At 43.5% G+C, this 16,367-nt stretch overlaps 1 protein-coding gene across 1 annotated transcript; it reads left to right on the forward strand.

Annotated features, from left to right (window-relative positions):
• The first annotated feature begins 7,332 nt into the window (after nt 1-7,332).
• On the forward strand, nt 7,333-11,076 carry rnf182 (ring finger protein 182). Its single transcript, XM_055867786.1, has one exon. The coding sequence runs from the start codon at nt 7,539-7,541 to the stop codon at nt 8,400-8,402; it is 864 nt and encodes a 287-aa protein (XP_055723761.1). The 5' UTR covers nt 7,333-7,538; the 3' UTR covers nt 8,403-11,076.
• Nucleotides 11,077-16,367: the final 5,291 nt, after the last annotated feature.

The following is a 16,367-nucleotide window of genomic DNA, read 5'->3' on the forward strand; positions in this document are numbered from 1 at the left end:
CAGGACGTGTGCTCCGGGCATGTGGTGATCAACTGGCAGGTGTCTTCACTGACATTTTCAACATGTCCCTGATTGAGTCTGTAATACCAACATGCTTCAAGCAGACCACCATAGTCCCTGTGCCCAAGAACACAAAGGCAACCTGCCTAAATGACTACAGACCCGTAGCACTCATGTCCGTAGCCATGAAGTGCTTTGAAAGGCTGGTAATGGCTCACATCCACAACATTAGCCCAGAAACCCTAGACCCACTCCAATTTGTATACCGCCCAAACAGATCGACAGATCATGCAATCTCTATTGCACTTCACACTTCCCTTTCCCACCTGGACAAAAGGAACACCTATGTGAGAATGCTATTCATTGACTACAGCTCAGCGTTCAACACCATAGTACCATCAAAGCTCATCACTAAGCTAAGGAACCTGGGACTAAACACCTCCGTCTGCAACTGGTTCCTGGACTTCCTGACGGGTAGCCCCCAGGTGGTGAGGGTAGGTAGCAACCCATCTGCCACACTGACCCTCAACACTGGAGCTCCCCAGAGGTGTGTGCTCAGTCCCCTCTTGTACTCCCTGTTCACCCACGACTGCATGGCAAGGCACGAGTCCAACACCATCATTAAGTTTGCAGATGACACAACAGTTGTAGGCCTGATCACCTACAACGACGAGACCACCTATAGGGAGGAAGTCAGAGACCTGGCCGGGTGGTGCCAGAATAACAACCTATCCCTCAACGTAACCAAGACTAAGGAGATGATTGTGGACTACAGGAAAAGGAGCACCGAGCACGTCCCCATTCTCATTGACAGGGCTGTAGTGGAGCAGGTTGAGAGATTCAAATTCCTTGGTGTCCACATCATCAACAAACTAGAATGGTCCAAACGCACCAAGACAGTCGTGAAGAGCACACGACAAAGCCTATTCCCCCTCAGGAAACTAAAAAGATTTGGCATGGGTCCTGAGATCCTCATAAGGTTCTACAGCTGCAACATCGAGAGCAGCCTGACCGGTTGCATCACTGCCTTGTACGGCAATTGCTAGGCCTCTGACCATAAGGCACTTCAGAGGGTAGTGCTTACGGCCCAGTACATCACTGGGGCAAAGCTACCTGCCATCCAGGACCTCTACACCAGGCGGTGTCAGAGGAAAGCCCTAAAAATTGTCAAAGACCCCAGCCACCCCAGTCATAGACCGTTCTCTCTAATACTGCATGGCAAGCGGTACCGGAGGGCCAAGTCTAGGACAAAAAGGCTTCTCAATTTTTACCTGCAAGCCATAAGACTTCTGAACATGTAACCAATGGTTACCCGGACTATTTACATTGTGTGCCCCCCCCAACCCCTCTTTTACGCTGCTGCTACTCTCTGTTTATCTTATATGCATAGTCACTTTAACTATACATCCATATACATACTACCTCATTTGGCCCAACCAACCAGTGCTCCCGCACATTGGCTAACTGGGCTATCTGCATTGTGTCCCACCTCCCGTCAACCCATCCTTTCATGCTACTGCTCCCCTCTGTTCATCATATATGCATAGTCACTTTAACCATACCTACATGTACATACTACCTCAATAAGCCTGACTAACCGGTGTCTGTATATAGCCTTGCTACTCTTATTTTCTAATGTATTTTTACTGTTGTTTTATTTCTTTACTTACCTACACACACACACAGACACACACACACACAGACACACACACACACACACACACACACACACACACACACACACACACACACACACACACACACACACACACACACACACACACACACACACACACACACGCACACACACACACACACACACACACACACACACACACACACATACCTTTTTTCGCACTATTGGTTAGAGCAGGGGTCGGGAACCTATGGCTCCCGAGCCAGGTGTGGCTCTTTTGATGATTGCATCTGGCTCGCAGATAAAACAAAATATTCTCACTTTAAAAAATAAAAAAAACAATTATTTTAAATTTTCTCCCCTTTTCTCCCCAATTTTCGTGGTATCCAATCGCGCGAACCCAGAGACTCTGGTGGTGCAGCTAGCACTGCGATGCAGTGCTCTCGACCACTGCGCCACCTGGGAGGCCTATTCTCACTTGTTTTAATCCATCCATCGATTTTTCACTGCCCATGTCCTGTTCAGGGCTGCAGGAGCAATTGTCCATTATTTTAATTAAATGATACTGGCCTACGTTGGCCGTTGCTAGGTAAAACAGGTAAACGCCTCCTTTTTAATCAGTCTGCTCGGTCATTAGCTCAAAGCTAACCCTTCGACGAAGAAGATGGCGAAAAGAAAAAAAGATGACGAGTGTCGTACATTTCAGGACGAATGGACCGAAGAATTCGCCTTTGTGGAGAGAGCAGGTTCTGCGGTGTGTCTAATTTGCAATGACAAAATTACATCGATGAAACGGTCGAATGTAAAGCGGCACTTCGACAAATTCAGAGGCTTATTATACTGACATTTAGTTGAATTCACTTTTTAAATATATTATATGGCTCACTGAAATAAATTTCCAAATTTTTTGCTTTCATGGCTCTCTTAGTCAAAAAGGTTCCCGACCCCTGGGTTAGAGCCTGTAAGTAAGCATTTCACTGTAAGGTCTACTACACTTGTTGTATTCGGCGCACGTGACAAATAAACTTTGATTTGATTTGGAATACATTAGAAATCATGCCACTGACTGTGTGTGTGTGTGTGTGTGTGTGTGTGTGTGTGTGTGTGTGTGTGTGTGTGTGTGTGTGTGTGTGTGTGTGTGTGTGTGTGTGTGTGTGTGTGTGTGTGTGTGTGTGTGTGTGTGTGTGTGTGTGTGTGTGTGTGTGTGCAGAGATAGGCAGTATTTAATGTATTTGAAAGTCTTTTAGAAGATCATCTGTTATTTGTGACAAAATACTCCAGAGAATTATGTTTTTTTATTCTCTAAATAGTTTTCTATCATTTCTTAAAGCGGTTCAAGATTTTGTGGCCCCATATCACCCCAAATTTGCTGCATTGGTATTAGAAGTGTTACACTTCTTACAAACACGATTGCACCTCCATCTGCACCTCTGGTTATGTCCCGCTCATGGTAATGTACAGTATCTAATTTCCGACACCATTGCAGCAAATATTGAGTAATAGGTGGCCACAGAGACTAACACTGTGAACGGTGCCAATTGTCTGGGGCTGGGCTATTGGTACTGTTCACAGCGTGTTAACCAAGTGTCACAGGTTGTTTTACAACAGTTTTCAAATGTGCTAACATAATTGCGAAAGGGTTTTCTAATGATCAATTAGCCTTTTAAAATTATAAACTTGGATTAGCTAACACAACGTGCCATTGGAACACAGGAGTGATGGTTGCTGACAATGGGCCTCTGTACCACTATGTAGATAGTCCATACAAAATCAGCCGTTTCCAGCTACAATAGTCATTTACAACATTAACAATGTCTACACTGTATTTCTGATCAATTTGATGTTATTTTAATGGACAAAAAATTTGCTTTTCTTTCAAAAACAAGGACATTTCTAAGTGGCCCCAAATTTTTGAATGGTAATGTGTATAAATATTTACAGTTGAAGTTGGAAGTTTACATACACCTTAGCCAAATACATTTCAACTCAGTTTTTCCCAATTCCTGACATTTGATCCAAGTAAAAATTCCCTGATTTAGGTCAGTTAGGATCACCACTTTATTTTAAGAATGTGAAATGTCAGAATAATAGTAGAGAGAATGATTTATTTCAGCTTTTATTTCTTTCATCACATTCCCAGTGGGTCAGAAGTTTACGTACACTCAATTAGTATTTGGTAGCATTGCCTTTAAATAGTTTAACTTGGGTCAAATGTTTCGGGTAGCCTTCCCCAACCTTCCCACAATAAGTTGTGTTACTTTTAATTACATTTTTTACTTTAGTTTATTTATTAAATATTTTCTTAACTCTATTTCTTGAACTGCATTGTTGGTTAAGGGCTTGTAAGTAAGCATTTCACGGTAAGGTCTAACTACACCTGTTGTATTCGGCACATATGACAAATACAATTTGATTTGATTTGTATTTTTTACATTTTATTTCACCTTTTTTTTGACAGGTAGCAAATGCTGAGACAAAGGTCTCTTTTCCAGATGAGCCCTGTATGGCACCACAATACAACATCAAAATACAACAAACACATTCAACTACACATTCATATACACATTAAAATACACATTATTGTGCACAACAAGACACAAAAAGCAAAACACAATCATAAAAACAGACAATTCTCCAGTAAAAAGGTCCCCTAACAACCGTCTGAAATCGCTTAGAGGCACCACTTCCTCCAATTTTAAAGTGTATTGTAGATCATTCCACTGTTAATTATCATTCCACTGGCTGATTTACGGATTTGATAACTTCTCATTTAAAATCTTAACAGTGTAGTCAGTATTCTGCCACGCCCATTATCTGAAATCAGCTCTGCCTGCCCTGGCACGTCTTCCTGCCCCGAACCTCTCCGCCATGCCCGCGAAGTACCAGGACCTCCGGGAGGGGTTCAGTAAGGCCCAGGCCCCTTCGCTTCCACAACACCGACCGGTACCCAAGGAGGTTAAGCCGGATGCGCTGGCACGTCGCTATAGCCCCGCGGCTACACCCCCGGAAGCCGAGACCTTACCCCCCTGCTCCAAAATCAATAGCCCTTCTCCTGTTTGTCCTCTGTTGCCCCATACCCTCTGTACACTTCTTACCTTTTCATGTGTCTAGATCTAAACCCATGTCTCACAGCCCTTTGTCTCCTGTTTCCTCCCTGGTTGACTGGGAGGGTTATGGCCCACAGGAGAGGTGCTGGGTCTCCGCTAGGGACATCCTGGACCTTGGCCTCATCTCTGAATTCTGATGCCGGCACCCCACTCAACGGGGTATGCGTCCAGGGAGGACGCCAGGTGGCGTCCCTAGAGGTGGGGGAACTGTCACACGCCGATCTGTTTCACCTGTCCTTGTGCTTGTCCCCACCCCCCTCCAGGTGTCGCCCATCTTCCCCATTATCCCCTGGGTACTTATACCTGTGTTCTCTGTTTGTCTGTTGCCAGTTCGTCTTGTTTGTTCAAGTCAACCAGCGTTTTGTCTCAGCTCCTGCTTTTCCCCAGTCTCTTTCTTTTTCTCGTCCTCTTGGTTTTAACCCTTGTCTGTCCTGACCCTGAGCCTGCCTGCCGTCCTGTGCCTTTGCCCCTACTCTGAATTACCGACCTCTGCCTGACCTGACCTGACTCTGGGACTGCCTGCTGTCCTGTACCTTGGCCCCACTACTCTGGATTATCGACCCCTGCCTGCCTTGACCTGTCGTTTGCCTGCCCCTGTTGTTGCAATACACATTGTTACTTCAACAGTCTGCACTTGGGTCTTACCTGAAACCTGATATTTATAAATATTGAAAAGAACATGTCCGAGTATCGACCCCTGCAGAACACCTTTATGTACTTCAAGAAATGCGGACTTAACCCCATCAATCACTATGGCCTGAGTTCTGTCACTAAGATAACCATGAACAGTCATCAGAGCTCGCGCCTATCGAGGACCATTTTTTTTTTTTTTATGTATTTATTTATTTCACCTTTATTTAACCAGGTAGGCCAGTTGAGAACAAGTTCACATTTACAACTGCGACCTGGCCAAGATAAAGCATAGCAGTGCGACAAAAACAACAACACAGAGTTACACATGGGATAAACAAACGTACAGGAGGTAAGGCAATAAATAGGCCATAGTGGCGAAGTAATTATAATTTAGCAATTGACGCTGGAGTGATAGATGTGCAGATGAGGATGCACAAGTAGAAATACTGGTGTGCAAAAGAGCAGAAAAAAACTAAAAAACAAATATGGGGATGAGGTAGGTAGATGGTTGGATGGGCTATTTACAGACGGGCTGTGTGCAGCTGCAACGATCGGTAAGCTGCTCTGACAGCTGATGCTTGAAGTTAGTGAGGGAGATATAAGTCTCCAACTTCAGTGATTTTTGCAATTCGTTCCAGTCATTGGCAGCAGAGAACTGGAAGGAAAGGCGGCCAAGAGGTGTTGGCTTTGGGGATGACCAGTGAGACATACCTGCTGGAGCGTGAGCTACGGGTGACATAGCAACACCCAATACAATAGCATGATCAACAGTATCAAACGCTTTTGACAGGTACACAAACCTAAAGCATTGACAAGATCATTAACAACTAAAGTGGTTGCTGTAATAGTATTATTCCCAGGTCTAAACCCTGATGGGTTTACATTCAAAATGCATTTCTCAGATAAAAAAGTTGTACATTTACCAAGGATTCAAAAATCTGAGATAGACAAAAAAAACTTGAAAGGGGGCAATACTTAATAGATCCCTACTATCCCTGCCCTTATGGAGTGGCAGCACAAGAGCTGATTTCCATACTTTTGGAATATTTCCTGATAACAATGTTAGATAAATAAATGTGGGTTATTGAGCCAACAATGCTAGGTGCTGCACACTTAAGCATACTGGGATCCAATTGGTCGGCCCCTGTGGATTTCTTGTTGTCTACTGCTAGAAAAGCATCCAGGACTTATTTTTCTGTAAATAACCTCAAAGAAAATCTTTGACTATCTTTTCTCTTATCATTCAGCAAGTTTCCCCTTTCAGCATCCAGACCAACATCATTGTGATTAGGATTAGAAGTTCTTTCAAAGAGAGCACAAGAGCACAGTCTACTGCCAAATCACTATCCCCAACAATGACATGCTCCATTTTCCCTCCCAATCACAGAAGTCTTTACTGGCCCATAAATGGCCCACCTCCTCCATGCTATCTTCACTTCAAGAATAATGATCATCAACATTGAGTTGATCAGTACATCCTGTCACCTCCTTCAGACCAAAAACTCTCTGGAAGATTCTTCATGACACACACACACACACACACACACACACACACACACACACACACACACAGACACACACAGACACCATTAACAGACAGAGTACCAGAAAACGAAAGGGAACCCACCACTAATTGGACAGAATTTAAACTGGCAACAAAAGGCTGGGCTCGAAAATTCCAGTCCTGGTTTGTACAGGCCCTGCTTTGTTGTTCATTGCCCCTGTTTTTTCTGTTCTAATGCTGTGTTAACACAAATGTGTTTTTTTTCAATGATGGCCTCTCCCCTCCATCTCTCTCTCGCTCTCTTTCTCTCTCTGTGGTGCATGAAAGGCTTTTGGCCCTGCATGACGCGTAGTTAGGCCTACCCCAAACTGCGCCGAGGCGCGTACCCCGGAGGCTAGAACGCGCTAGGCTTCCCATACACACACCCACACCCACACACACATACACACACCACAGGAGCAGCACAGACAACCAGGATGACCCTGAAACCTCCTTCGGAGCGGAGCGTTGCTACTGCTCGTCGCCAATAGAAGGCTGCTGCTGCCTCTCGCCATGTCTTCCAACGCTGAATTTCACCAAAAGCTTTGGACTGTCATCTTCCTCCGTTGATCCTGTGGGGAGCTGAGAGACAGAGTTGAGAAAGAAAGAAAGAAAGAGGATGATGGGGAAGTTATGGAACATGGAGGAAGGGGGGATAGTGGAGGGCTTCAGCACGGAGGAGCTGGAGTGCATGATCTGCTACTGCCCGTATAGCCTGGGCAGCCGGCGCCCTAAGGTCCTCGAGTGCTGCCACCGCCTGTGTGCCAAGTGCCTGGCCAAGATCTTAGACCTAGGCGAGTCGCCACCCAATGCTGTAGTGTGCCCATTTTGCCGGTTCGTCACTAGTTTCCCGGGCGAGGCGGTGGGCAACCTGCCAGATGACTGCAACTTGGTGGCAGCGCTGGCCCTCCAGACCCGGAACCAGAGGAACTTGCACTACCACAATGAGGGCCCCACCGAGCTACTGCTCAGCCCCAGGCACCTAAGCTCGCTCATGGGCAACCCTCCCAGCGGCTCCCCATCCTCCTCCACTACCACTACCACCACCACCACCCACACATACTCCTCCATCCGCGGTTCACCCAACTACATGGTCATCACCATCATGGAACCGCCTCCATCCCCTCAGGACCACCACCCCTACCAACTTCACTCCCACCCCCCTGGAGTGGCCACCATCCAGGGTAGGGATTACCACTCCTCCAGTCTGGACTCCATGGCCTCAATCAACCAGAGGTGGGCGGTGTGGAACTGCGCTGCCCGTGCGCTGGTGTGGGTGTTGGGGCTCCTCTACTTCAGCTCCTTGCCCATGGGGGTCTACCTGCTCATTATGCAGAAGACCACCCTGGGGGTCCTTCTGGTAAGCCTGGTCCCGGCAAGCCTCGTCATGATCATGGTCTACGGCTTCTGCCAGTGCCTCTGTCACGAGTTCTGGGACCTTATGCCCCATAGCAGCCAAAGAACGATCATCCGAGGAGGTTAAGAACGGGTTGCAGAAATGTTACATTTTTCCGAATGAGATCGTTACTACTGACAATGGAAATTGGCATCCTGGATACCATAGAATATTTCATTTTATTTTATTTTTTACTCAGACTCAAATGACTTGGCGGATTGTAAATGGGAAGAGAGCAGGTACAAGAGATGTACAGTTTAGATCAATGTTAAGTTTGGGCATTTTCAGTTCTAGTCATTAATTTAGATGATGTAATTTGTGTACTGTGTAAACAAAACGGTCCACCAAATATCCAACTATACTTAAATAAGAAGTCGCAGTAAGTATCGGGTATGCTTTCGCAACCAGAAAAAGTATGAAGCATTCTTTTTTCATTTTGAGGTATTAACAATAGAACTATCTGGCCATAATTGGCACAGTAGAAATGTATACATTTGTATTGAAAGCACTTAGAGGGAGGAACAACGGTCTAATGCTAAGCTTTGGCAAGTCAGTGTAAATAATAATTTGTTATAAAGGACGTGAATAATGTGGAGGACACCAAGGATATGAGTTAGTCATAATGTAACCGCCACCATAAATGTATGTACTATCGTCATACTATCATCATCATTCTGGTGTATGTGACAATAAAAAATCATTAAAACATTTTTTAATGATTTTTTTCCCTCAAATATAAAGTTAATTTGACTTATGCATATCACCTTCAGCATGTTTACGGTATAATCCACAATCCATACAGGAGAGTAAATGGATGCTTCTCATTTAGAATTGGGTGCAAATGACAAATTGACCACGGCAGTCAAGGGTTGTGATCATTACAGCACGCAACAGATTTTCTTTGTAATTGAACACAACAGGTCTCATTCATTAGGGCACACCAGGAGCAAAAAATGCTTTGCAACGGGGACACAAAAATAAGTGTTTCTTATTGGACAAGTCCAGAAAGTTCCTCCTCGTTTCAGTCCGTTTTCTTTCAGTTGGGGCCTAATGAACACAGCCCAGGTGTTATGAATCACCCCTTTGTTTTAATAATCTCAATATCTTAAGGAGATGTTTGCACATATCGAAGGACAAGTGCAAAACGGAGATGTGGATTAGCTACGTTATTAACACAACTAGTTTCACGTAGATGTACTTTTTGGAATGATTGTGTAACAGGATAGACTATCTATACCCAGCAAGAGATGTTACTGATGTTGTTGCATTTTCTCAAATAGAATAACAAATGTAATGCTTTATACGCATTACATTGCCAGGCTTTCTTCTTTTGTAGTCCTAATGTACAGTTGGGGGAATTCAAAAGTTAACCTGTAGGGGAGTGGAGTAAATTGAGACATTACATTCAGCATAATTCCGTCAAGAGAAGAATAGTTTCCTTTCTAACAAAGATATCTACATATACTGAACAAAAATATGAACGCAACATGTAAAGTGTTGGTCCCATGTTTCATGAGCTGAAATAAAAGATGAACAGAAATCACAAAAAGCATATTTCTCTGTAATTTTGCGCACAATTTTCTTTACATCTCTGTTGTTGAGCATTTCTCCTTTGCCAAGATAATCCATCCACCTAAAAGGTGTGGCATATCAAGAAGCTGATTAAACAGCGTGATCATTACACAGATGCATCTTGTGCTGGGCACACTAAAAGGCCACTCTAAAATGTGCCATTTTGTCACACAACACGTCTTAAGTTTTGAGGGATCGTACAATTGACATGCTGACTGCAGGGATGTCCACCTGAGCTGTTGCCAGAGAATTCTATGTTCATTTCTCTACCATAAGCTGCCTCCAACGTCGTTTTAGAGAATTTGGCAGTACATCCAACCAGCCTCACAATCACAGACCAAGTGTAACCACGCCAGCCCTGGACCTCCACATCCGGCTTCTTCATCCGGCTTCTTCAGCACCCCCGTCGGTGGCAGAGGGTGCTGAAATTGTTGCATGTTGCGTTCGTATTTTTGTTCAGTATATATTTCAGGATGTTGTGTATCTCTGGAAAAAATCAGAATTCATTTCAACATTACCGTTTTGAAAACATAGCATCCAGAAAAGTGGTCTCTTAGCACTACCTACAAATTTCTGTACCGAATGAAATATTACCACTTCCTTTTTAAAAAAACGTATATATATTTATTTCCCAAACACAATTTAACACAATATCACATTTTTTTCTGAATCATCTTGAAGAACGATCTGAAATTAATAATGGGCATTTACTCTTACAATCTCCACCAGGCACAGCCAGAAGAGGACTGGCCACCCCTCAGAGCTAGGTTCCTCTCTAGGTTTCTTCCTTAGTTCCTGCTTTTCTAGGGAGTTTTTCCTAACCACCGTGCTTCTACATCAGCATTGCTTGCTCTTTGGCGTTTTAGGCTGGGTTTCTGTATAAGCACTTTGTGACATCTGCTGATGTAAAAATGGCTTTATAAATAAATGATACATCTTTCAACCCAGATGTAACACCTAACAAACACTTTGTACTTTGTTAAACATATTTAACATAGGCCAGGCCCTGTTGTTACCTTATATCCTGGCAATAATGCCTTGTATTACGGCCTGGCAAGAAAATACTCCAATTTGCTCAACATACCATTAGCTCAACCATTGGCTCAACTTACCCCAAGGCAAAAAAAATTGACGATATTAGTCCACATAGCTTCAAGGATCTTCAACGGTTTTGCAAAGTTGCTGGATAATGGCGGGAACTGGAACACTCTGTCTTAAACGTCGATCCAAAGCACCCCAAACATGATCAATGGATGACATGTCTGTTGAGTGTGCAGGCCATGGAAAAACGTTGACATGTTCAGCTTCCAGGAATTGTGTACAAATCCTTTTGATATGGGGCTATGCATTATCATGCTGAAACACGAGGTGATGGCGCCGGATGAAAAGCACGACAACGGGCCTCAGGATCTCGTCATGGTATCTCTGTTCATTCAAATTGCCATCAATAAAATGCAACTGTGTTTGTTGTCCGTAGTTTCTGCCTGCCCATACCATAACCCCACCATCACCATGGGGCACTCTGTTCACAACGTTGACAACAGCAGACCGCTCGCCCATAGACGCCAAACACACTGTCTGCCATCTGCCAGGTACAGCTGAAACCAATTAATCAGTGAAGACAATTCTCTAAAATCATGTTGGAGGCGGGTATGGTAAAGAAATTAACATTACATTTTCTGGCAACAGCTCACAGCTTGCACACTCCCTCAAAACTTGAGACATCTGTGGCATTGTGTTGTGTGACAAAAAGGCACATTTTAGAGTGGCCTTTTATTGTCCCCAGCACAAGATGCACCTGTGCAATGATCATGCTGTTTAATCATCTTTTTGATATGCCACACTGTCTGGTGGATGGATTATCTTGCCAAGGAAAAATGCTCACTAACAGGGATGTAAACAAATGTATGCCATTTTTGGGGGAGAAATAAGCTTTTTGTGTGTATGGAAAATTTCTGGGCTCTTTTATTTCAGCTCATGAAACATGGGACTAACACTTTATACATGTTGCGTAAATATTTTTGTTCAGTGTACATTTGAAAGTTATCTAAACACTTAGTTTCGAAAATCGACAAATTCAGCAATTGCGTTCTTCTCATATTTTGTCTCAGGAAAGCTCATCTGCATGCTCGTCGTCCTCACCCAGGTTCTTGACCTGACTGCAGTTTCTCATCGTAACCAGCTTCAGTGGACAAGTGCTCACATTCGATGACCATTGGCACACTGCAGAAGTGTGCTCTTCACAGATTAATCCTAGTTTCAACTGTACCGGGCAGATGTCAGACAGCGTTGTGTGGGCAAGCAGTTCGCTGATGTCAGAGTGCCCCATGTTGGCGGTGGGGTTATGGTATGGGCAGGCAGAAATTACAGACAATGCATACTCAGACATGTCACCCATTGAGCATGTTTGGGATGCTCTGGATCGCCGTGCACGACAGCGTGTTCGAATTCCCGCTAATATCCAGCAACTAAGCATAGCCATTGAAGAGTGGGACAAAATTCCACAGGCCACAATCAGCCTGATCAACTCTGTGAATGAGATGTGTCGTGCTGCATGAATCAAATGGTGGTCACACCAGATACTGACTGGTTTTCTGATCCACCTCTGTGAAAAAAATTGTCCAGATGCATATCTTTATTCCAAGTCATGTACAATATATAGATATGGGCCTAATTAATTTGTTGTAATTGACAGATTTCCATATGAATTGTAACTAAGTGGAATCTTGTTGTATGTTATGTTCATATTTTTGTTCAGTGTAGTAACAGTGTAATAAACATTTTACATATTACCACAGAAGCATTGTTCTGCTAATATAACAATGTGCACCTTTCATCTCCAGTTGATACAGATACTATGCCTATCGACATTATGTCTGGTGGTAATGGGGTTACTCCAGCAAACATGTCAAAGTGGTCATTGCTTCCTATCAGGTTTCAGGTAAGACCCAAGTGCAGAAGTAACAATATTTATTGTAACAGGGGCAAGCAAACGACAGGTCAAGGCAGGCAGGGGTTGATAATCCAGAGTAGTGGGGCAAAGGTACAGGACGGAAGGCAGGCTCAGGTCAGGCAGAGGTCAGTAATCCAGAGTAGATGCAAAGGTACAGGACAGCAGGCAGGCTCAGAGGCAGGCAGAGTGGTCAGGCAGGCGGGCTCAGAGTCAGGACAGGCAAGGGTCAAAACCAGGAGGGCAAGAAAAGAGAGACTGGAAAAAGCAGGCACTGAGACACAAACCACTGGTAGGCTTAAACAAACAAGACAAACTGGCACAGACAGAAAACAGGTATAAATACCCAGGGGATAAGTGGGGAAGATGGGCAACACCTGGAGGGGGGTGGAGACAAGCACAGGTGAAACAGATCAGGGCGTGATACTTCCAGCGTGGTGTCCTGTATACAACAGGAGTTCCCTGCTCCAACCTGATGGCTGCATTCACCTTTCTATTTCACTTTAGATATCATGATATGTGAAGTGAAATAGAATGATTAACACAGCAATCAGGCTAACCTACTAGTTCATCAAACTGGCAAACTTTTTTTGTACAACTTTTCACGTAACCCATATGTTATGTATCCTTTTGATAGGAGTCAATGGAGATTCTGGCAACAACTGAGGTGGTGACACAAGGGTATGTGTATCACATGATGTACTTTTATTCTGAGATCTTGCCTGACAAGCTGTAAACATCAAGTGAACAGTGAATTACATGTGGTCCCGTTTAGCTCAGTTGGTAGAGCATGGTGCTTGCAACGCCAGGGGTGTGGATTCGATTCCCGCAGGGGACCAGTATGAAAATGTGTGCACTCACTACTGTAAGTTGCTCTGGATAAGAGCGTCTACTAAATGACTATAATGTTATGATACCCACCTTTGCTCCTTCTGGTAGGTTCTGGCATCCAATCATAACCAGGGTATTATTCTAGCACCCAACTGTGCACTTTGTCTAACGGGAAAAACAAGGTCAATGATTATCATTCAATTATAAACAAAGTTTGAGAAATAAGTCTCAATTCAAACCAGTCTAATTTGAATGAATGGCTGTAGGGGCATAATCCTGATTTTACATACAGGAAAATAAGTGAGGCATGTGATATATCAGCAATTGTGTAATATATTGTCATATAATTATAAAAACGGTATACCGGTTTTATACCAATTTTCTGTGTAATTAACCTATAAAATATGTAAACATACCGTAAATGTAACAGCTTTTGTTGGTGGAAAGAGAGGACCAAAATGCAGCGTGGTACGTATCCATAATATCATTTAATCGAGAACGAATACAAAATAACAAGAGAATAAATGAAAAAAACAAAAGAGTCCCGTATGGTACTAACACATGAAACAATCACCCACAAAACTCAATAGAAAACAGGCTACTTAAATATGGCTCCCAATCAGAGACAACGACTGACATCTGCCTCTGATTGAGAACCATACTAGGCCAAACATATAGAAATATAAATACAGAACAAAACATAGAAAAAAAACATAGAATGCCCACCCCAACTCACACCCTGACCAAACTAAAATTTTATCTTAGTTTTAAAAATAAAACCAAGATAAAAAAGGAACTAAGGTCAGAACGTGACAATAAATGTCCCAATTTTTGTTTACTTTGAAAGCTGTGAGTGCTTGTTGCATTTTTGTTAGGATTTTATTTTATTTCACCTTTAATTAACCAGGTAGGCAAGTTGAGAACAAGTTCTCATTTACAATTGCGACCTGGCCAAGATTAAGCAAAGCAGTTCGACACATACAACAACACAGAGTTACACATGGAGTAAAACAAACATACAGTCAATAATACAGTAGAAAAATAAGTCTATATACAATGTGAGCAAATGATGTGAGATAAGGGAGGTAAAGGCAAAAAAAGGCCATGGTGGCGGAGTAAATACAATATAGCAAGTAAAACACTGGAATGGTAGATTTGCAATGGAAGAATGTGCAAAGTAGAGATAGAAATAATGGGGTGCAAAGGAGCAAAATGAATAAATAAATACAGTAGGAGGTGAGGTAGTTGTTTGGGCTAAATTATAGATGGGCTATGTACAGGTGCAGTAATCTGTGAGCTGCTCTGACAGCTGGTGCTTAAAGCTAGTGAGGGAGATAAGTGTTTCCAGTTCCAGAGATTTTTGTAGTCCGTTCCAGTCATTGGCAGCAGAGAACTGGAAGGAGAGGCGGCCAAAGGAAGAATTGGTTTTAGGTGTGACCAGAGAGATATACCTGCTGGAGCGTGTGCTACAGGTGGGTCCTGCTATGGTGACCAGCGAGCTGAGATAAGGGGGTACTTTACCTAGCAGAGTCTTGTACTGTTCTGCCTGCGGTTATGGAACCGCCACCTGTCCCAGACCTGTTGTTTTTCAACTCTTAATGATCGGCTATGAAAAGCCAACTGAAAATTATTCATGATTATTATTTGACCATGCTTGTCACTTATGAACATTTTTGAACATCTTGGCATAGTTCTGTTATCATCTCCACCCGGCACAGCCAGAAGAGGACTGGCCACCCCTCATAGCCTGGTTCCTCTCTAGGTTTCTTCCTAGGTTTTGGCCTTTCTAGGGAGTTTTTCCTAGCCACCGTGCTTCTACACCTGCATTACTAGCTGTTTGGGGTTTTAGGCTGGGTTTCTGTACAGCACTTCGAGATATTAGCTGATGTACGAAGGGCTATATAAAATAAACTTGATTGATTGATTGATTGTAGATGACCTGGAGCCATTGGGTTTGGCGACGAGTATGAAGAGAGGGCCAGCCAACGAGAGTGTCACGCCCTGGCCTTAGTATTCTTTGTTTTTCTTTATTATTTTAGTTAGGTCAGGGTGTGACATGGGGAATGTTTGTGTTTTGTTGGTTTTGGGTGATTATATGGTAAAGGGGGTGTTGGGTGTAGTGTATGGGTTTGTGTTGAGTGCATGTGTCTAGCGTTGTCTATGTTGGTTTAGTTGTCTAGGAGAGTCTATGGTTGCCTGAATGAGGTCCCAATTAGAGACAGCTGATTTCTGTTGTCTCTGATTGGGAGCCATATTTAGGGTAGCCATAGGCGTTCATGTGATGTGGGTAATTGTCTATGTTATACGTTTGTAGCATGTATGTGTACTACGTTATTAGCGTCACGTTTGTTTTGTAAGTGTTTTGTTTTCGTTTTGCCGTCATCAAATAAAAGAGATGGCTTATTTTCCTACTGCTGCGTTTTGGTCCGTCAATCCTCCACACGACCGTGACAGAGAGCGTACAGGTCGCAGTGGTGGGTAGTATATGGGGCTTTGGTGACAAAACGGATGGCACTGTGATGGACTGCATCCAATTTATTGAGTAGGGTATTAGGCTATTTTGTAAATGACATCGTCGAGGATCGGTAGGATGGTCAGTTTTACAAGGGTATGTTTGGCAGCATGAGTGAAGGATGCTTTGTTGTGAAATAGGAAGCCAATTCTAGATTTAACTTTGGATTGGAGATGTGTGATGTGAG

This window comes from Salvelinus fontinalis, chromosome 17 (assembly GCF_029448725.1).
Source record: "Salvelinus fontinalis isolate EN_2023a chromosome 17, ASM2944872v1, whole genome shotgun sequence".
Lineage (NCBI taxonomy): Eukaryota > Metazoa > Chordata > Actinopteri > Salmoniformes > Salmonidae > Salvelinus > Salvelinus fontinalis.

Excerpts from the sequence above, each read along its gene's own strand:
- rnf182 (XM_055867786.1), top strand. The coding sequence starts at position 7,539 with ATGATGGGGAAGTTATGGAACATGGAGGAAGGGGGGATAGTGGAGGGC.